Source organism: Sander vitreus, chromosome 4 (genome assembly GCF_031162955.1).
Source record: "Sander vitreus isolate 19-12246 chromosome 4, sanVit1, whole genome shotgun sequence".
NCBI lineage: Eukaryota > Metazoa > Chordata > Actinopteri > Perciformes > Percidae > Sander > Sander vitreus.
Genome location: NC_135858.1, coordinates 14,671,972 through 14,693,952, shown reverse-complemented (window position 1 = coordinate 14,693,952; position 21,981 = coordinate 14,671,972). Strand labels below are relative to the sequence as shown.

Genomic DNA, 21,981 nt, shown 5'->3' with positions numbered 1-21,981 from the left:
TTCCTCTTCAAAATGCTCAACCCTGACCATTGCCGCAGAGCAGCTATACTTTTAATCTTATATTATTACCATATACTGTAAAACATAGTTGTATACAGCCTATGATTATTACCAGAGACGGTTTAGAACCTTTACTAATAACCATAGACTGTAAAAGTCTATGGTTATTACACGGCCTCGTTGAATACTGGATTGTGATTGGTCAAGCACCGCAGTGTATGGTCTGTTTTTTAGACCGTTGCTATGTATATTTGCATGTACATTGCCACTGACAGAGTTTTGATCACAGTCTGGAGGACCATTTTTAAATCAATATTGGAAAACTGGGATCGCTATAAATTTAAAAAACAAAATGACTATGGCCTTTCTTTGCTTCCATACCTCTAATCCACATTGGTTTAGGCATTGAGATGAAAAGTTCATGCTCAGAAAAAACGGACATTTGAATACCTAGACGACAACTCTGCAAACTCAATCTACTGAGGAAGATCGCATGTCTTTGAAAGCTGCAGAACAGCTACTAATGGAATTAAACCTTATGGTGAGATTTTTTTGTCAACAAATGCAGAAAAGTTTTATAAACACACCCACACAATATTCAGACTGTGACAGAGCAGACATGGAGGCCTTTATTGTTTAACTATGTTTATAGTACAGTGCCACATCTCTCACCCTCCATGGCCCCTGACATAATTAGTCAACAACTTTTAACCACCACCACGCACACACACACTCGCACTGTTTTTAATGTAAACATTATAGGCTTAAAGAGTAATACAAAAAGCAAGGTAGTCGTCAACCGTTTCTGCATCCTTTCTTCCAGAGTTCCTCTTTCAAGGATTAACAGGACGACGACACAGAAAAACAAAAGCGTTACTGTTTGGTTGATCATCTTTTGGGTAACGACAAAAAAAAAAAAGTCCTGTTCTCTCTAATCACTGCAGTCACAAGCACGCAACCGCACCCAGTCAGGATTTTCATTGAACCAAATGTTTTTATCAAAGTGTAGTTAAAGTGTTTTATTTTGAATGCTTGCAGTAGGCAGAAGAGAATAGTGAATTTATGAAGTGGAACATCTAACAATGCTTATGTTCTTTTCCCATAATTCTCTTTATAGGAAAAAGGCCTTGTGTGTCAATTCCCTTGTGTGGTCACAGGGTGGAGCGTCAGTCTTCCCAATCACACCTGGAGCTGCATTACCTTTTAGCTCGTACAAAGTACAAGGCGTTTGTTTTAGGGTAGTACTTCACATTCTGTTTCTTGTCCATGAGGCCCCCAAATATGATGAGCTCTCCCCTGCCCTGTACCACGGTGTGAAGGCTGGTCTCAGGAGGCCCTGTAACCGCAGCGGGAGTCCCGTTCCCATAAACTCTCCAGGACACCACCGCAGCAGACTTGGCCCTGGACACATCCAACACGTACATCTGCATGGGCTTGCAGTTGAGAGACTGGTACAGAGGTTTCCCTACGTTCAGGCTTTGGGGTGGGTGATGGCCAAGACGCCGTGCAATAGGTGGGATAGCATGTCCATCAGCTCCAGCAGCCTGTGGAGGGCTGGAGGATGATGACGGAGGGGTTCCAGGTGGACCCGCTCCTCCTCCTCCACCACTTCCTCCTCCAGGAGAAGCCCCCTGTGTCTGAAGGGAAGACGATGACGATGAAGACGGTAAAGATGAGGAAGATTTGTTTTTCACTGCCTCCAGACTTCGTCGTAAGGCAGCAGGGGACACGGCACCTGGGGGAGTGTGTGGGGAGCCTGCAGGAGGTGTATGCAGGCCGTTGGTGCAGGGCACCTCATGGTGGTGAGCGGCAGAAGGGGGAGACTCCCAGCCATAGTCTGTGGAGGCAAGTGAGAGAGGGCGAGAGGAAGGAGATGCAGCCTGGGCTGGGCTGGTCCTTGGTGAAGGGGAGGATCCATTTAATAACGGGGGAAGTGGAGGAAGAGGCGGGCTGTCTGGGCCTTGTGAAGGAGACGGCTGTTGGGATGAGGATGGGCTCCCTTCTCTGGCACCTCCTCTAGCTGAAGGCCGAGGTCTCAGCGTGCCCCATCGGCCGTTTACACACGGAGCCTCCTCAACAGCTCCCAGGACAACACCGGCGGCCCCACTCCGAACAGGAGACTGAGAGCGCAGGGAAGGCGGTTCGGGACCCAGAGGGGCAGGTGTGGCACTTATGGGGGAGGGCCGAGAGTTAAGACTTGGGCTGAGCGGTGCACGGCCAGATGGCGCCTGTGAGAAAACCACCACACACTGGCCCACCTTGAGGAAAATTAACAAGATGAGGAGAAAAAAAAAAAAAAAAAAAAAAAAGGCACATTAGTGATCAATCTAATGATTAGGCACAGACATTCAGAATAGGACTGACAGCTCAGACAGACACTTACTCTACAAGCTGGGTGACACCACAGCTCCGGGGCCCCATGGTCCTCGTTTTCCACCTGCAGCTGCTGCCACCTCCATGGTGGTGTGTCCATGTGGAGGAGCCAGGCATCTTTAAGGAGCTTTAACACACAAGACAACATGATCAGTCAAAACTGTAGTCACTTATAGTCACATGGAATATTTGCTATGATATACAGATATGTTGTTCTGATACTAGAGTGGTTAAAATAAAAAAAAATACTTACTGCATTAGGGCCGCCACAGCCTCCCAAGATGAGCAACGTCTGATCGTCAATCACAATCTAATAAAAAAAAAAAACATTTAAAATGGTATCATTTACTTTTATATGAAAAACTCAACCACTTGAAAAGTGCATGGAGAGGGGAAAGCTGTACTAAAAAGGGTCAAAACGCTAACACTTTTATCTATGTAATAACTTAATTATCAGAGGTAGGTAGGACCTTATTAAAAAAGTTGAAATGACCAGAAATACTATTCAAGTTTGTCAAAAACAAAAGAAATGGAGGATTCTCTTGAACATTAAAGCCTTCTTACTTGTGATTGACCTCCTCTCGGGTGGGGTGATGGGCCAGATATGGGTGGTTTAGACCAGGACCACTGCTCCAGATCCAGAACCCAGACTTCATTACTCCTGATCAGAACCATCAGAGGGAACGACAACATGGTGAGGTGTGACAGCCAAAGATTGTATTCACTGTTCACTTTAAATACAGTCCAATTAACAAAGTTTAAGACTTAAAGCTGAAATGTGTAAGGCTTTACATTAAAATATCATTACATCAATTTATATGGTGGAGTATGTTTGGGGACTCGCTTTTGAGAAATGTTGATTTATATGTCAAATTAGACTGGTCTAGGTCTTCCAACAGCCCGTCTACACAGGCTCTGTAACAGCTCCTCTACACAGGCTCTGTAACAGCTCCTCTGTCACTTGTTTTTTCCCCCCCGTTTTACCTGCATAACTACTACAACTATACACTGTATATGATTTACTTAAGGGATGTAAATCACATTCTCACAATCACCTGACACCTGAGGGGTCAATAACATGTTTACTGTCTATGAACAATGAGGTGAAACACCTTTGCAAACATGTCCTGTCTTATCTGTAATTTTAATGTAAAAAAAGTTACAGATTTCACCTTTAATTTGTGCAGCTCAGTTTTGTATAATGTAATATAATAAGTAATACGTTCATACATTTGCCGTGCTCCTAGTGATCCCCCAAACACCACCATGGTGTTTCCAATCACAGAGGAGGAGTGGCCAGCCATAGGGGGAGGTCCATGTGTTGTCACTATACAGTTCCACCTGAGATGATAGAAGAAGAAGTGAATCACAAAAAAGGGAGAAAAAGAATTCTGAAGAAAAGCTAACTGTACCAAGTTCGTCCATCACTTGTCACAACTACATCCTTTAAATCCCAGTACTGAAGTCTCTCTCACCAGTTCTTTGAAGGCGAGTAGGTGTGGATTTCATCAAAAAACCTTTCTGGTTGGTGCAGTGGATATGGGCTGGGGCGTGTCCATCCCCCAAACAGCACCAACAGATCTTTGTGCATTACTAGAGTCGCCCCAGCTTTAGGAGATGGATAAGAGCCTGGAAAAGAGAAGACCAAAGATATTCACATTTTAGCTAAATAAGCATGATGTTACATGTATGAATTAAATTTAAAAAAATATAGCCAAAAAATATATTAGTGGAGAAAAAAAAAATGTATTTGACCAATTACATTTAACTTAACTCTTACAAAGTGCCTTAAATTAACATGGCTGAACAGAAAAGGAAAGCATGGCACACAGTAAGACTACGAAATCTTTTTCATGATGCAGTAGGCCTAATCTCTCACAGTAAATGGTCTTTACAAAAGTCTAGCTCTTAATCCTTAACATGCAATTTCATAAAAGCCACAATAAGCTCTAAAGTTTACAGCAATATAATGCAAATGCTCTAGTAAAATAATTTTACTACAATCTCATTTCATCAGTGCTTCTTTGTTTTTATTACCACCTCCTCAAATACTGTGCACTCAGCTGCTGCTGCTGAGCATCTGACTACTACATTTACGTAATGTGGTTTGCCCTCCCACAGTTCCCCTTACATAAGCCCCATGTGCAGTTTTTTTTAACCAGAGTTACATATTGTAAAAACAGCCCAAATTTCTGTTTCCTGTTGGCCTTTACTACTTTGTAACCTACTCGTACCTGAGGCTAAAGGGCGGATCCACTCCTTGCTGTTGAGGTCAAGTCTCCACAGATCATTGAAGGCAGCATTACAGCTACTCTGAGTGCAACCCCCAAACACATACATGGACTGGTTTGAGTCATAATAACATGCACCTGCAACCGAAAAAAAAACCCAAAAACAACAATTAACCAGAGAAAACAGTGAGCCTTTTAGATACGTTTTTCGTTGTGTGCCTTGAACAGTAAAATCAGTGCCCAGCCTTTCTAGTAAAATGGTAAATGGAAGACATCTACATATCTTTGTACATAGTTGTTTACAGTGCAGTTGCATTGACAGATTAATTCAATTTAAAATATAATCATTCTTCAAAATTGCACAGTTAAGCTTGTCATTCAGTAAAATGGTGAATTATTCTACATAAATTAAACAAATATTGCTACAACATTTGACATTGGACATGGGCACAATTCAATGTTTATCATAAATCAGTGTGTTTATATGCTACACACTGGACTCATAATCTAATCCAGGGGTCTTTAACGGGTTTTTTTCAGCCAAGGACAATGGATCAGGGAGCCCCTACTACATATATTGTATATAATTAGGTAGCATATTAAACTGGACCTACAATAACTTGTAGGGCGACCTACCGAAAGCCTTTATACATACCTTTTTAGTGCATACAATAATATAAGCTATTTCAATAATAATTGTTGGCATGATTTTATAAATAATGTTTTAATGTTAAACATACATGTGGAACAGTGAAACCTTAGGATTAACTGCATCTGTGGATGGCTACCTTAGTGACTACATTACCTACAGACCAGTAAGCCTACCCTCAATTATTTTTCTTCACAAATAGGCTGATTTATATTTGCTAATAATATGTTGGATTTATGTTAAGACATTTAATTTTTTTTTTAAACTTTCAAAAGCATTAACTCTGGAGGACCCCCTAGAAGAAGAGCTCTGATCTAATCCACAGCTCAGAATTCACAGAAAAATGTTCAAATGTTAGATGCACAACTGAAAGTTCTGTATTTTTGACTTAGGGTAAAAAAAAAAAGTGTATACATTATGTGCAACTCATTTTGACATGAAGTGTTGTAAAGCAGCATATACTGACTGTGTGAGAAGCGCTGGGTGATTGGGGTTCCTGGATATGGGTATGTGCGACTTTCCCACTGGATATTTCCCTCCTGGACAGCTCTCAAGAAACCGTGGTAGCACTGATAAGCAACACCTAGTTCAGATAAAATATTAGTAAGAAACATGAACACAAAAATGGTTTAAGTTGAAAAAGAGCGCATTTAAATGAGTATTACTTTTTAAACGTTACATCTCAGGTGTTTAAAGTAAAATGTTACTGCTCTGCTCATAGTGTTATGCCCACTCTGACCCACTGTAAGGTTAACCAGTCCACCTTATGATTCAGTTTTATACAAGACTATGTAAATATGAGAGGCATACCTTTAATGAGGCGATACCACTGCTTACATACAAGTGCAGCAGTCTTGTGCTCCTGGTACGGTGAGAGGAAGGACAGAATATATTCAAGAACTTCCTCTGGCAACTCCACCATTGTTCTCCCACCTCCTTTGGCACTACTGTCCATGTTCCCTTCTTGTCGGCAAGACCCCATGTTTGCCTCTTCTTCCTCTGTTATCCCAGCAGGGTCTGCACCATCATCCTCTGTATCCATGGCAACAAAACATCCATCCTCATTATCCGGGGAGCGGGACATTATAGTCTGTTGAGACATGGGTAGACATGCTAGTGATGTAGCTATGTTCAGGAGCATGTTTGCCATCAGCTACAATTAGCTACACTGTAACAGCAGTTAAAATTCACCATTTATTGACTCACACCTGCCCTATAACTTATTTATTGAATTTCTGCAACTCAAATATGAATTTGGTCTTACCCCCAATAAACAATGACACAGCAAAGCTATACCCACCTAACGTTTTAGTGGCATTTAGTACTCAGTCCTAACAGTTAATTGTCTCACCCATTGTCTGAAACGGGTGGTGCCCTTTCTTTAGACTAAGCAGCTGGCCTGGCCCCTCCATATAGCACGTCCCCCTTGTATCGTTCATCTAACTAACGTTAGCCATCGCATAACAAATGAAATATTGGATTGCTAGCTAACCCTAAATACCAGCTAACGAACCACCTGGGAAAATACATGAAACGTGTGATATGTCATACGGCTAAACGAGGAACGGCGAATGCTACAAAACACTGGCGTGTAGCTACATGTTATTGGATTTAACGTTTGATCCTTAGACAATATATGATTGCACTGGCTAACGCTAGCTAACTGATCATGAGCATCCAAGCTAACGGTAGCGAACATTAACGAATATTTAGCTAGCTAACGGTACATAGCAACAGCGTACGCGTTTTCTTAAAACGTCAACGAGAAATAGCTTTGCTTGATAAAATGTGGATCCGCACACTTATTAAGTAAGATACGGCAACCTTTCAGGGCAGCATTATCGGCTGACGATACACCCAGCTAACTAACTAACGTTAGCTAGCGGTTATATTCAGTCTTCTGCTGATAACCTAGCTATGCTAACGTTAGCTCGAGCAGTCATTAACTAGCTCATCTAGCTAGCTAATGTCAGATAAAGGTTGTCAATTTCACTCCTTAACTGTTGCAGCATTATTCATACCGTTGTTGTAGACATCGAGGGCTCGGAGTGTGTGTCTTTCCTCTTCTTACCCCCGGTATCAGCTCCGGAGGTTCCTCTGCAGCCAAACAGTCGCCATCTTCCGCGAACAGCGTCCTCCGCAGCACAGCGACGCTGTAGCAGCTGCTGACTTTCTGTGGTATATGGTGGTACCCACGTACCAGGGTGGGACGCGTTATTATGGACCTCTGTAACAAAATACTGCGCCCCCAGCTGCTGTGGGCAAATGTGTTGCACAGGGGAAAGTTGGAATTACCCTATATAATTACCCAATTTAAAAATGTAGCAAATTAGCATAATACCATAATATAATCTATTATAATTGTTATATTAGGAAATCAATCAGTAAATGAGAATGGGTGATACCACAGACACTGATAGAACAGAAACTGGAAATATCGAAATTACTTGAACTGTCAAAACACCATTTGTGCATAAGCCCATGGTCTTAAAGAAATGTGGGCTATCAACCTCATTTCGGTAGTAAATCATGACTGCTGACTTTGAGAATGTAAGTGGAATTTTTTTTATTAAGATTTCATTAATACCTAAAAGAAAGAAAGAAAATCTCCAGAAAATCTCTCCTCCACTTTCATCTGACTTTGATTTAAAAAATAAAAATGATTAACAGTTTTCATAATTGGTTTGTTGCAAGAAATACATCTCATATAGATCTGTGCACCTTGGAATGAAATGTCTGTATTTAGTGTACCTGTTTTTGGTGGGTTATAGGGCTAAGATGTATATTTATTACTGCTGTAACTTCGTACTCCAGTGTTGGCCAGCTAACATTCATAGTTTCTCCCATACGTTTTTTCATGCAATGTACCAAGTTGTTGAAATAAAGTTATATATGTTTAATGTACCCTGCATGTATAACTGGTTTCTTTGCTGTTGCATAATGAACAAATTCTTCTAATTTTTACACTGACGATGTTGTAAATAATGTATAAAAGTGTACACACAAACACCATACAAATAATTAAATATTAACCTAATAGAATACATTTCTTACAATTAAATATAGTGTCAGAAATCATGTTTTATTATGTAGGCAGCGACATTAACAATATTGGACACACTATGTCATCCATATAAACCCAAAACAGGCTTAGACAATTTCATCATCAGACCTGTAGTTTCAGTCCAACATGCCCCACTCCTTTGTTTAGAAAAATGTACAAGGAGCAGTGGTTTAGCCGTGCAGGTGGAGAGATGCCTACTCTGTCTGTACACAAAAAAACAATCAATACTGCTGCTATTTTGACATTTGTGAGGCAGGCAAGTGTTACATCTGCAGTGTTTTGTGGCCACTGGCTGTGTTTGAGGTTGTACATTTTACAAAAGGATTTTTCGTTAACAGTTCACTTGTATTAGTAGAAAAAGCACAGGTGCAAATTTACATATGGTTCTATCAAGTGCTAACCATGACAGTGTGACAGCAAGCGGGCAATAAAAAACAAACAATAACAGGATCCTGATACTGAAGCAGCTAAAAAAATAAAATCAGCATTAATTAATTTTATGCTTTTCATATTGTGACATGTCAAAATGTCTGCTATTGGAAAGGTCTATTTAGGCCTGCAAAATGTAAGAGTTTTGACCACTCTGGTGCTCAATACTTTACTTTCATACGTTTCATTTGTATCCTCTTTCCTCCAGGACTTTCGTCCTGGTTATTTTTGTAAGGGAAGAATAAAATAATAATAACAATAGTTATAATAATAATAATATATAATAATATATATATAATAAATGTAAATGTTATTTATTTAACAGGTGTCGTTTTGTAATATCATGCAGTTAATAGTTGCCAAACCAACCACTTGGCAATAAGAGTTTATGATTTCTGATTCTGATGATGCGTTCAAGTCACTATACCGTACATTTCCACATTCAACTGCTAATTAGATACTATAAAGTTTTGTATTTTGCTGATCCCTGCAAACGGACGGGTGATACAATATTTCACTTTGGGCCTTTAGCTATGTAGCTAGCCTATTGTAATTTTTGTCCAGTGGTCACTGACCGTGGTGTTGAAGGGAAGTGCTGCGTTTAAGTCTTGTGCGAGGCTAACATCCATGGGCTAACCTCACGATCCAACTCTGTGTTCTCTACCAAAAAACAACATGTAGTGTGGTGGAGTGAGCGTATCGCTCACTTTTAGCTAAGTGTCAAACATAAAGCGTTACGCAATTAAATTGGCTTTGTCATATTTCAATTACTTAATCTTGCCGGTTGATTGTCTTGTTGGAAGCTAGCAATGTGACGCTAACGTTAGCTACCTTTCCTAACGTTAATATAACGTCATTTCCCTTTCTGTGTTAAGAGGCGCTGCCTAAGTGGTAAACCCTAGCTAACACAACTGTCAACAATCCAAAACTTGTTTTTCCGTCTGAGATGCGTGTGGATTACACCGATAGCCGGTTGATTTACCGAGGTGGACGTTAATTTACGCCAAAAATTAAAGTAGCAGGCAGCCAGGGGGGGGGGTTGTCCTCAGTAGAGCATTAACGTTACGCTAGCAGGCCAACACGCGGCCAAGCTCCGGTTTGCGAACTTATTTATTCAGCCTTCATCCGAACACAAAAACCCGTGAGATTGTGCCTGCGGGTCTGCGTGAACTCTGTCCACCGTCCCATGTCCTCTGCGTGGATGGGAGATAGTTAGCCGGTGGAGCCGAAGAGGTAACCAGCCAGCAGATCTGTTAAACATGGAGGATGAAGAGGTTGCAGAGAGCTGGGAAGAGGCAGCGGACAGCGGGGTGAGAAATACTAATTGTGGAAATATTCTTATAAACAAAATTGTAACTTTATTTCAGATGCCAGTCACTTAGCAAGGATCCGCGACCGCGATACGCTAGATGTTTGTGGCGCCTGAATACCTGATGTAAACATGTTTTTTTTTTTTTTTTTTCGGCTTGTTTTCTCATCAAAGAAATGCAGCTTGTTTTCCTGGCTGAGTCTTGCAGGCCTCGCTGTCCCATAACGACACGGGACTGAGCCTGGCTTCATGTCATTTTATTTACTCAACAAAATGATTTTATGATCTGTGTAAATCCCGAATAATATCCATAAAAAACTTAATTTTTACAAAGTCGACTTTTTCCTATGATTCCCCCATTTTTTTTTAGACACGCCCATTGCGGAAATGACAGGCGGCACTGAATCATTGCTCTATGTTTAGGGCTTTTGAAATAGTATATTTTGAGTATATGCAAATAGATCTAGCAGGTTCGTGTAGAAATAGCGTGTTTTGGTAGATTGAACCAGTTTGATTTTATTGACATTCCAAAGGGTATCGTTAGTGCATGTTAATCTTACGCATTTTGTGCACTTGTGATAGGTTCATTATTTTTTTTGAATGACTCCTGTCATTGAGGCACAGTTTATAGCTGAGTGTTGGGCAAATACAAAATGACACTCAGTTAGGGGGGTGCAATAAAGCTTTTCTTACAGAAGTGTTCCATGTAGGGCTGTGCAATTAATCGAAATGTAATCGTGATTATGATTTCGGCTCCCAAAAACGGAATAATCGAGAAAAACAATTATTTAGCTCATTACGTTTAGCAAGTAAACTCCTATTTTCTCTTGTGTTCTGAATGAAAAAATAAAGTCTAAATAGGAAAAGTATTAAGGCAAATTCCACAGTTTTTACTGTTTTTTAAGTTCAATAATTGCAACATCTTTCCAGAAGTCAACGAGTAATTGTGTTACATTATCGTGATTTCAATATTGACCAAAAATAATCGTGATTATATTTTTTTTCCATAATCAAGCAGTTCCATGACTGCTTTGAACATAATTTATCATTTCCAGTGTCAGTAAAACCATTGATTAGCGTGTGTTGGTAGATGAACCAGTTTGATTTGTGATAAAAATGATCTGTTACATTTTGATTGGCTGCAAAAACATGTCCATGTCACTTTTGTGACAGTACATGACGTTATTATTATTATTATTATTATTATTATTAATATTATAGATATTAATGTAATGGTTGAGTTGCTGAATTTTAGTTTTTTATTCTGATGAGCAAACTGAAATCCACCAGCTGGCAACGTGTTGATATGATCTGATACTGGGATATGTTTACAGTTTAAGATGTTGACTTTGAATTGGCTTAACACTAAATACAAATTCCAACTTCTGTCTGAAAATGTATATAACGTATGTATATTGATTTGTAATGATAAAATATGTCATATCTTTCAAAAGCATTTTTTCTTATATTCCAGCAACCAGTCATCAATTTAGAAATCGGGATGTCATGAACATGTTTGCTATACAGGTCATTGAGACAGATAATTAACTGGTTGGGCAGTAATACAAATGTTATAATGTGTAAGTATGTTTTCTCCTCAGGAAATAGAGAGAAGGCTTGAGGCTAAACTGAAAATAAACCAGGAGGCAAAGTAAGCAAAGAGACAATTTATCAAAAATGTTCAATACATGGTAAGATTTCATCGAAGTTTTTTCCAGTAATTTTATTCCTATTACGTGTTTATTTTTATTTTTTTTACCTGTACAGGAAGTCCAGCTTGGGTTCAGGTGGCTCACCTGTTCGAACTGCTATTGTAATCCAGGATGACTCTCTGCCTGCAGCACCCCCACCACAAATTCGAATTTTGAAACGTCCTTCAAATAACGGTACTGCAGGAAACCTTGCATCCTCGACCCGTCCCTCGCAGCACATGAAGTCTTTGGCCCAGCGGGAGGCAGAGTATGCGGAGGCCCGAAGAAGAATCTTAGGTAGTGCGTCTTCAGATGATACGCCTCAGGACAATCCATGTCAGGACAGGTAAGAAATTACAACAATTAATTCTCACAGTAGTTAAAAGGCCTAGATGTGAAAAACACTGTAATTTATTTATTTTTTATTTCTCCTCATATCATTAGGCCAGCTCGTATGAGCGTGCAGCAACCATCAGAACCAGTTCGTCCAAACAATAATGTGATCCGCCAGCCCACTGGTCCAGATGGCACCTCAGGCTTCCGACTCTGCAGATAAGCAGGAGCTACCTGCTGCAAGGAGTCAGCTGTCTCCCTGAGAGGGCATAAAGGGTGGCAGTTAAGGGGGTTGTGTGTGGTATAAAGAGCAGAGTGGTGGGATGACACAAAATTTGACAGACTTTAGAAATATGATGACGTAGCATGGATTGAAATGAACTTCTCCACCCTCTCTCTTCTCTGCTTACTGGCATGGTCTTTGCCTTTCACCTTGTCTTTTCCCTCTGTGGAACGCTGCAGGGGGCTGGCAGAGATCAGCCAAAGATCTGAAACCCCTTCTGTTCCACACTGTGAACAGGCTTTTGCCTCACATCCCTACACACTGTGATACTTTGATGTACCATGAGGTGCCCTATGATTTTAAGCATGATTGGCCGCCCGTGTGCCAGGGCATCAGGTGTCTGTCTCTTCAGGGAGAATAACGAGAGCTCGTAAATCTGGGAGTTCCCCGGAGAGGTACAAGCGAACAAGCTGGCCTTTCCACTGATGGAGCTTGGATCATGGCTGGGTGTCCACCGGGAAGCTGGCCTCAGTTTGTTGGGTTCAGTGGAAATTAGGTGCTTGACAGTGCTGGGATTTTACTGTGTGCTCAGCATCTTAAGTGCAAGGTGAGAGAAAGTCAAACTGATCCAACACTAATGTAAAAGTGCACTGTACTTAAAAGTGCGTTTTAATACTGTAGTTGCATAGCAATGGCAGAGGCCCAGCCAGCACTTTACACAGTCCACGGGCCTCGGTTTGGAAGAAATGCCTGGTGGGCACACAGCCTGTGGCCAAAGATTATAGAGCGGAAGGACAGAATGTCACTAAATCTAAGTTTATTCAAGCAATAAAGATGAATTTACTCCCTGGATTATTTTTTACATATTGCCTAATTACCGGTGCTGTGTTTTGTTTTAAATTAGCTTTTGTTTCAAACCGCTGATGTTTCTTCATGTTTGTGGGTTGTTTTGCCGAGACATAGTATGTTTAAGTAAGGAGATCAGTAGTGTATCAGAGATTAGATGATGTAGCCTGCTTAGGAAACTTTATTGGTAGTGTCGTATAAAATTTTATCAAAGTCGAAACAGTCTGACCTAGTCATGAATTGAAAATCTTACGTTATCGTGCATACATTTCCATGTGTGTGTTGCCTTGTTTCAAATCAGAATGGCTAAATTGGAACTTCTTTTACGGCTAACTGCACTGCATCTGCTTAGGACAGAGGACTTTGATCTGTTTTGACACCAGTTGAAGTAGTATATTGACTGATTAAGATCTTCAGAAAAAAGTATTTGATGCTCAGCATGGAGGATGATATAGCCACATGAGAATTGTGTTAATTTTGAAAAGGGTCATGGAAATGTGCGGTGAAAACTACATAAATGATCACAAATATTAGAAATCTCATCTTTTGTGTCCTTTTAGAACGAAGCCAAATTCCGCTGCCTAGTTTGATGAATGTCTTTCATTGGGTGTTTTTCACACAAAAGGACTTTGAACCATTGTTTGCCACTGATTGAAAATAAAAGTTTGCAAACCATGAAATCAATAATCTCATCAAATACTGATGAGTTACCAGTACTGACTGACTACTGCAGCAATTTTTGAGCCCTTTGACACTTGTATGCCTTAAATGACAAATGATCCCTGGTTACATACGTACACTTTCCAATGGGTAGTGCTTGTTAATCTTAAGCTTTTTGGCCCTTGTGATAGGTTAATTATTTTATTGAATACATCCTATGTCATTGAGGCACAGTTTCTAAATTCAAAATCACACTCAGTAAGGGTGCAATAATGTTTTTCTTACCGAAGGGTTCCATGACTGCTTTGACCATAATTTATCCAAATCTTTTCCAGTGTCCAAACCATTGATTGGAAATATTCACAAGGAAAGTGATGGATTTAAAGTATGATTAAATTAAATTAAACAACTTGCTTCTACACTTACAGCATACTTATAAATATGGCTTAAACTAATATAAGTTGCCCATTGTAGCTCTAACATCTCAATATTATTGTTATAAAATATACAGGGTTTCCTTAATATAATATTACCAAAGGATCAGCTTCAATGATTGAAATAAAATAATTTGTAATAATTTTAAATTGATAATTAAAAGCAAACGCCCATTGTTTCAGTCATTCACAGCCACTTGCTACTTTGAGGCTGTTTTGATGTCATTGTTATTTTTTGAAACTTGAAAAACAAATGAAATTTGAATACCCTTTAATAAACACACTTCAAATTTGTTGGTTCTTGAGCAGAAAGTTGGATGACTTTGAAGCATATATTGTTTCTAAATTACGTATTGTGATACAGGTAGGAATAAACTGAAAATGGTTCCTATAAATGCTTTTTTTTTTTTAAGAATTATTCCCCACTTTGACTCAGATTATTAGAATTATTATACATTTTCCTAATTATACTTACATACTTTTACTAAAGTAACATTTGTAATGTAGGAGTTTAACTTGTAGACTAGTATGTTTACAGTGGCATTAGTAGTTGTATTCAATAGTAAAGGATATGAATACTTCCTTCACCACAAGTCTTGTTTACAAACTTCAGAACGGTTAGACAGGGGAAAAATATAACGTTCATGTGGCTCCCAGCTCATCCCCAGAAATGAGAGAGCAGACAGGATGGCAAAAGAGGCAGTCAAAAAAAGAATTGTTGAAGTCAATATTAAATTATCAAAAGCAGAGGGAAAATGTATAGTGTAGAGAAAGGTAAATCAGCAGTGGCAGGAGCATTGGGATAACGCAATAAAAGGAAGACGTTAACACTCAATCCAAAAAAGAGTAGGCATGTTAAGAAGTAGGGGAAGGGTAGGGGGAACTACAAGGAAAGGGCAAGTAACAATAAGCAGGCTGAGAATTGGGAACAGTAACCTTAACAGTAGCTTACACTTTTCATTATGGGAAAACATCCAAAGGGTCTTTGTGATTTGTGCCAGGAGGCTGGAACAGTTGAGCCTGTCCTTCTGTCATGTAGAACATGTACACAGGAAAGGCAAGAAATGGTGACACAATTACAGGAAACAGGGAGAACAGATCACAATGTTAAAAGTATATTAGAGAGTGGTCAAGGAAGGAAAATGTTAGTTAGTTTTGACTGGACTGGAAAGTCGGCTTTAAGATGAATGGAACATGAGGGAGGGTAAAACCATGGATGTATTATATATAAAACCTGAAGGAGGCAGTAATGGGTGCCAACTGCCGTAAAACCTCAAAGAAGAAGAAGAACTTCCTTCACCACTGCTCAAATCATCCTGACCAGACGCGGCGCTGTTTGAATCGCGCACCGCGGCTCGTTTTGGGATCTTGTCTGGTCCAGGAGAGGTGTGAAAGTCGGACTCGGAAGTTGGTTCTGATAGTTAGTAAAACTGGACAAAATGGCAGAAGACAACAGTTATGAGTCAATGCTCTGCGTAAAGCCCGAGGTTCATGTTTACCGGATCCCGCCTCGGGCTTCTAACCGTGGATATCGGTAAGATGAGCTAAGAGAGTAAAACGTTTTTAAAGCAATGAGCTGACGAGTCTCACTGGCTGCTAGACAAGTGTCCGTCGCCAAGCTAACTTAACGACAATGCATCCATTATCGGACAAGGAATTGTTAGGATGTCTTTTAACTTTTCTTTATTTCCCTGCAAAGTGACGGTTGCAGCCAACACAACCAGTATCTACTAAGGACTTAGATAAACAGACATAGCTAGCTAGCTGATACATGTGCTAGATGCGCATATAACGTTAGCATTGTTTCCAAACGCACCTCGCTGCTATAACGTTAACTGTGATCTGCTCACTGACATCGGACACGATCATCCCGACTTTGTCAACAAAAAGTTCATTGACTGCGACTTACATCTGCTGTCATTTAAAAAGTTAACGTTAGTTGTGAAAGACATAAATTATGACATTGCTGATAATGTTGAAAGTTTAAAAATGGCAGGGCTCAGTCTATGTCCGATAATGGATGTAGAGGTGTGTAGTTAATGCTAGCGGTTAACTAACTTTAGCTAAGTGTCCACGAAGTGTCAGTAAATTGAGTTTGCGTAATGATTAATTCAACAATAAATGCGTGGACTATTGCTAAACTGTAGCCAGTTCAGTGCAATGTGTGCTTGTTTTGCTGACAAAATTATCAAAAATACATTTATGAAAACATTATCTGACGTTAGCTAGAGGGGATACCTTTCTACCTAACTGACGGCCTCTTCTTTATACTCTCTTAAAATAAATTAAGTTGTTGTCAGGTTGAGTTTAATTATTGGAAACAATAGTTGGACAAAACAAAACACTTAACTCAACTCAAGGTCCACTTACTAGCCTTTTCCGGTGCTTTCACTTTATCTCACGGTCTTGTTCCATGGATCGGAATTACTCAGATCTCATGACGAAAAAAGAAGACCGCAAGTTGTGGTTGAAAGCCCCTGAAAAAGTTTCTAAGTGGACCTTGAGGTTTGCTTTTTCTCATCACACAAATGCCTCATTTTAGTCTTCCTGAAAACTTTTATTTTTACTTCCTCCTGCTGTGAAAAGCTGCAGCTGCTTGTGTAAAAACAGTGATCAAGTCAGCCACTTTCATGTTCAGATGTGTGCTTCCTGTTTTTTTTTTAGTGCTGCTGACTGGAAGCTGGATGAACCTGCATGGAGTGGTAGGATGAAAATCACTGCTAAAGATAAGATGGCCTACATTAAGTTAGAGGACAAAAACACAGGTAAACAAACTGACATCTCCTTGAAGATAAATGTTATGTGTCCATAATTCACCACATGAATTCTTTGTATGTCTCTTAACTGATGTCACCAAGATAAATTGCTTACAGTTAAGTTTTTACGCAACCTTTCACCAGAGTACAAAGTGTAAGTAAAACACTGACTGTTTAAGTAACTTTAAAGTGAGCCATCATTTCCATTGAACTTTAGAGCAGAAGCCAGTAAGCCAGAAAGATAGTGAGAAATCCTCACCAGTTTAGCTATGAAACAGTGAGACTGCCTCATTGCCCCGTCTGCTCTGTCTAGCTTTGTTAGTGTTACATGGATCAAATGTGTTCACAATTAGGTGGCACAAGATGGTGGTTCAAAAATGTTTGAGACTTGAAACGTATGGTACACAGCAGTGTTGTAGTGAAGACCACCTAAACCTAGACCAGGTCATCACCAAGACCAGAGTGTATCGAGACTGAGACAAGACCAAGACTTTGAGGGCTTGAGACCGAGTCAAGACCAAGACAGGGCGAGTCCCACACTGCATGACACGATAAAATGTGGAAAATGCTAATCATAGGCACTCGTCAAATTTATCTGAGAGAGCCACATTCCCATAAAAAATTAAAGATTATTCTTCATTTTCCTCTTTTATTGCCATAAGTGTATCATTAGAAATGCCTTGATTTAAAAAAAAAACAAAAAAAAAAACGTTGTGGTCTTGACCGGTCTTAAAATAAAATCCAGAGTCCTCTTTATCTGAGACTGAGGCAAGACCGAGTAAAAATGTGGTTGATTCTGAGACGAGACCTAAAAAAAAAAAAGTGTGTGTACTGAAGATGAAGAAAACAGGCTTCATGACATTAAAAAAGCAAAGTCTGTATTAAAAGGGGCTGTACTGTTAAAAGCAGCCTGGTCTCACAGAATTCCGTGAAATGATCATGAACTGTAAACACCGCATTACGTGGTGGTGGCACGGAATGTGTGAAAATTCCGTGTGGCCACCACGGAAAACAATGCCAATGCAAAGTCAATGAGAAGATGACGTAGCATTAAGAGCGACTACGGTAGCAAGTAGTATAAATGGGGGTGTTTGTGTGTGAGCGATATGAGTCCTAGACATGGATGTAAACTGCCACTTGAATGGTTGGCGGAGGCATACAACCGCGAGGCAGTAATTCAAGTTTTTCTGCCATGTTTTAAGCATATGCTCAAGTTACAAATGCTTGGTTCGTTTTGGGTTGTAGTTGTACAGGTGAGTATCTCCTCTGGTGAATTTGCAGCAGACTAGAGGCTGCAAGTAGTGCTGCTGCCCTTTTCAGAGTTAACAATTCAAAATAATCCCTGGAAAGACTTGCCAATTATACAATTCCAGTCACATTTATCATTGAGAAAATGTGTGCGTTTGTCACAGTGTGATCAAAGAGCCTTTCAGTAAACTTGCGATCTTTCTTTGTCCTTTGCAACCAACCTTTTTACTTGATTACTCCCAATGCAGAAAATAACCCTAAGGCACCATTTGGTCTATATTTCTTTTTTGCAGGGGAGTTGTTTGCCCAAGCTCCAGTCGAACAGTATCCAGGGTGTGTAGTTGAATCAGTCACAGACTCCAGCAGGTATTTTGTGATCCGAATAGAAGATGGCAATGGTAAGACATTTTCATCAGAGACTTTTGGAAATAAGAAGTAGGCGGATATACTGTACTAAAGACATCTCAAATGATATGGCACATTTATAGAAACATACATTATATCAGTTTAAATATAAATGTAGACATTTTACTTTAAATTATAGAAGAAAAACATGACCGACTGTGTCCAACTGGTCTTAACTAGATTAATAGTACTTTTTTTTTCTTTTTCAAGAGAATCCGTATTCAGATTGAATTGTGGAAGTGAAATATTGCATTAGCCTTTCACAGACAAGGATTGTCTGTTTCTACATTTTAAAAAGTGTATTTTTTGGCTACTTAAAATTATTTTGAGTCTGCTTCATTGATCACCATGATCCTTAATGTGATATCATAGTGACACAAGTCTTAAAGTTAACTTTTCTCAAGACAATCACAGGAACTCTGTCTTATACTGCAGTTATCAAGTGTCAGTAGATGGAAGTTAAAAGGGATTTTTTCCCCCCCTTACATCCAGGTGCCATTTATTGCTATTTATAGCATTTATACTTAGTCTTAAGGGTAAGACAACCTCACTTCTGTAATTTTCAGGGGGAAAAGTCTTATATTCAGGCTAAACGGTGGAAGTCACAGGCCCATACTCTCCCTTACTGCAGGAATATGTATTATATACTGTATAGGTTTTTTTTATGTGATGCATGAGGTACCCTAATGTTCTTGTCATTACAATTACTTTTTATAAAGGACGTCATGCTTTTATCGGTCTGGGTTTTGCTGATCGTGGAGATTCATTTGACTTCAACGTAGCTTTGCAAGACCATTTTAAGTAAGTTATCTTACATAGCCTTTTTACTATCTGATCTTTGTTAATACATACGACCTGAAAATGAACACCTCTGTTTATATGACCTGGTACATGTGTTTTATAAGCACATCTTGCTACATTTACATGAATGTTTAAATGTGATACAACATTTAAGCACATTTGCTTTGTGTGGTGTACATTTGTCCATTGTGTAGATACATAAATTGTTTTCATTCTAAATGAGTGTAAAACAAGTCCACACACATGAAACCTTTTTAGATGGTTGTGTTTACAATACTTACAATACTGATGTGTTCTCATCTGTATCTTGCTACTGCAATGACCCACTTTATCAACATTATTTTAATGATAATTATTATGCTTTCAAACTATTTCTAAAGGTGGGTAAAGCAAGAAGGTGAGCTCGCAAAACAGGAAGCTTCTGAGAGCACAGCACCTAAGCTGGACCTTCGCTTCAAAGAGGGTCAGACCATCAAGATCAGCATTGGGGTGAGTCACTCCAACATCACAGATGTAGAGGAATTCCTAAAAGGAATAAATACTACATTGAACATTGACAGATTCTATGAAGAAAAGAGCCACTAATTAAACAATAAAGATCTTCAGACATTCTCATGACTCTGTCAATCACAGAACATCAAGAAGAAGGATGCGGGTGGAGCCAAAGCCCGGCCAATGGGTGGGGGTCTACTCCCACCTCCACCAGGTGCGAAGGTTGGAGGTGTCATACTGCCGACTGTGGGAGAGCAGACAGTCTCCGCTGTACAAGCGAACACTGGTGATCACCGTGCTATTGTATCAAATCAATTTTTAAATTTTTTTTTTTAAACTTCTTAACATGATTTAAACTGTATTCATGCTTTCAATAATTGTTATTCTCCAGATCCAGCCTCTCTTTTTGACTTTGGGTCCCCTGGCCCCGCAACCCCACCCAGCTCCGACATGTGGGGAGATTTCACATCTGCAGGCTCCAAGTACGTTTTTCACAAAATGTCACCTGTATTTTTTGTCTGTGTACTAATCCATGTTGTCCATCTGTCATAGTCCATCTTGTCCATCTGTCACAGTTCTTTGTTTAACATGTTTATTTTTTGATTCTTTCGCACTCATCATCATCATCACACTCATCTTCCACCCCCCCATCCCTCTCCTACACAGCTCCAGTAAAGATGCTGTCAAATCAGGATGGGTGCAGTTTAGTTGAGTGGTGAGAAATACTCAGGTTCCATACATTCCATGGACCGGACGATTGTGGCAAAAAGAAACTAAAAGAGAGGAACTGTTGGCAAACTTCACTGGCTCATTTGTTCTGGCTGCACTTAAAGAATATGTTCACATAAACTATAGCCCACAGAGACGACACACTCTGGAGAAAGAAACGGTAAACATGTACATATTTTCTTACAATCTCATATTGGTGTCATACTCGGCTTTTGAAGTGGGCTCTTTGTTTGTTGAAGAATGTGCTCTCCTCAAGACAAATGTGCATGTTGATGGTTGAAAGGACAGGTTGTCTTGTTACAATAGCCAGATGTGAACATCTATCCATTGCCTAAAATCAAATGTTCCCTTATTTTATTTCTGGTATCTATTCCTTGTCACTGTTAGTCTGTCCAGAATCAGATTTGGTTGTGATTTACAACATCGTGCTCCCATCATACAGTTATCTCATTACACCAGCACCACTCATCTCAAAGTTGTTTTTACCATTTTGGGAAAGTTATTTTACCCATTAAAGTATCAATGTTTTGTTTAGCTTTAACCAGTGTATGTATGTGTGTGTGTGGGTGTTTTGTTTTCAGTTGCATTATTTCCTAGAGATCAAAGCTATATTGATGTTTGATTATTAGTTTTACATTAAACCTCTTAAGCCTTCCTTAAAAAAAACCCAGATTTTTTTAATCATGGTGTCATTCAAAGTTTGAACATGTTTGGTTCATGATTGTTTTTGTGTATACCCTTCATGTGTCTTGTTGCTTTTAAAAATTGTGCCTTTTACCAAATAGAAATTTCCTCAATCTTGTCGCTAATTTGCATCGAGTATTTGATTAAGTGCCTTTCTGAAAATGATCTAAAATGTATAAAATATAAACCTATGTCTTCTTGTAAATAAACAATATATTTCATTGACTCTTGATTTGTTTTTATTAGTGAACTAGTAGGCTTGTGAGAGTGTAGAGTTCTTCACAGCTGCAATATGTTCTCTCGTTTTAAATAACTAAACTATAACTAACTTATTAAATACATTTAAACCATTTAAATGTGGGTTTGTTGAGTTTGTGTTGAACAGTATTTCAAATTCATCAAGTAATACAGACTATTAGGCTAATATGATTTCTCTGATTCTTCTGTGGAGCGATTTTTGTCACATCAATCTGTCGACCTAATATAAATTTGATCACGGTTCACCAGATCAGTAGCAATCATTGTTTTTTACAATTGAGACTTAACTTTGATTATTTGAGGAAAATAAGACCCTTATTGTCTAAAAACAAACTTTTAAAAAGCCTACATGGTGTAAGTTTTTGA

General features: G+C 39.3%; 3 protein-coding genes across 5 annotated transcripts; 2 read left to right on the top strand and 1 right to left on the bottom strand.

The window, feature by feature from the left end:
* Positions 1 to 597: 597 nt before the first annotated feature.
* Positions 598 to 7,441, bottom strand: fbxo42 (F-box protein 42). 3 transcript variants are annotated; one of them, XM_078248546.1, is made up of 10 exons: positions 7,275 to 7,441; positions 6,064 to 6,343; positions 5,720 to 5,836; positions 4,608 to 4,742; positions 3,849 to 4,002; positions 3,604 to 3,714; positions 2,938 to 3,034; positions 2,627 to 2,683; positions 2,384 to 2,500; positions 598 to 2,258 (listed from the first exon to the last, which is right to left on the bottom strand). In XM_078248546.1, exons 1-10 carry the CDS (start codon positions 7,287 to 7,289, stop codon positions 1,197 to 1,199), a joined length of 2,145 nt encoding a protein of 714 aa, XP_078104672.1. In that variant the 5' UTR covers positions 7,290 to 7,441; the 3' UTR covers positions 598 to 1,196. The 3 variants fall into 3 exon arrangements, with proteins under 3 accessions (XP_078104672.1, XP_078104674.1, XP_078104673.1); XM_078248548.1 differs by having other exon boundaries at positions 6,064 to 6,285; XM_078248547.1 differs by having other exon boundaries at positions 7,325 to 7,441.
* Positions 7,442 to 9,368: 1,927 nt separating this feature from the next.
* LOC144516876 (SUZ RNA-binding domain-containing-like) lies at positions 9,369 to 14,536 on the top strand. The gene is made up of 4 exons (XM_078248545.1): positions 9,369 to 10,056; positions 11,657 to 11,706; positions 11,823 to 12,092; positions 12,191 to 14,536. Exons 1-4 carry the CDS (start codon positions 10,006 to 10,008, stop codon positions 12,300 to 12,302), a joined length of 483 nt encoding a protein of 160 aa, XP_078104671.1. The 5' UTR covers positions 9,369 to 10,005; the 3' UTR covers positions 12,303 to 14,536.
* A 1,045-nt stretch (positions 14,537 to 15,581) lies between these two features.
* Positions 15,582 to 21,582, top strand: necap2 (NECAP endocytosis associated 2). The gene is made up of 8 exons (XM_078248543.1): positions 15,582 to 15,776; positions 16,907 to 17,007; positions 18,540 to 18,644; positions 19,371 to 19,452; positions 19,833 to 19,941; positions 20,086 to 20,230; positions 20,336 to 20,426; positions 20,611 to 21,582. The coding sequence occupies exons 1-8, from the start codon at positions 15,682 to 15,684 to the stop codon at positions 20,654 to 20,656; spliced, it is 774 nt and encodes a 257-aa protein (XP_078104669.1). The 5' UTR covers positions 15,582 to 15,681; the 3' UTR covers positions 20,657 to 21,582.
* The last annotated feature ends 399 nt before the right edge of the window (positions 21,583 to 21,981 follow it).

Coding starts and splice junctions, on each gene's coding strand:
- fbxo42 (XM_078248546.1), bottom strand. Junction 5,837..6,063: donor GTGGTATCGCCTCATTAAAG/GTATGCCTCTCA, acceptor TATCTGAACTAG/GTGTTGCTTATCAGTGCTAC. Junction 4,003..4,607: donor GATCCGCCCTTTAGCCTCAG/GTACGAGTAGGT, acceptor TCTCTTTTCCAG/GCTCTTATCCATCTCCTAAA.
- LOC144516876 (XM_078248545.1), top strand. CDS start 10,006: ATGGAGGATGAAGAGGTTGCAGAGAGCTGGGAAGAGGCAGCGGACAGC. Junction 10,057..11,656: donor AAGAGGCAGCGGACAGCGGG/GTGAGAAATACT, acceptor TTTTCTCCTCAG/GAAATAGAGAGAAGGCTTGA. Junction 12,093..12,190: donor GACAATCCATGTCAGGACAG/GTAAGAAATTAC, acceptor TCATATCATTAG/GCCAGCTCGTATGAGCGTGC.
- necap2 (XM_078248543.1), top strand. CDS start 15,682: ATGGCAGAAGACAACAGTTATGAGTCAATGCTCTGCGTAAAGCCCGAG. Junction 17,008..18,539: donor GTTAGAGGACAAAAACACAG/GTAAACAAACTG, acceptor TCTTTTTTGCAG/GGGAGTTGTTTGCCCAAGCT. Junction 20,231..20,335: donor CGCTGTACAAGCGAACACTG/GTGATCACCGTG, acceptor GTTATTCTCCAG/ATCCAGCCTCTCTTTTTGAC.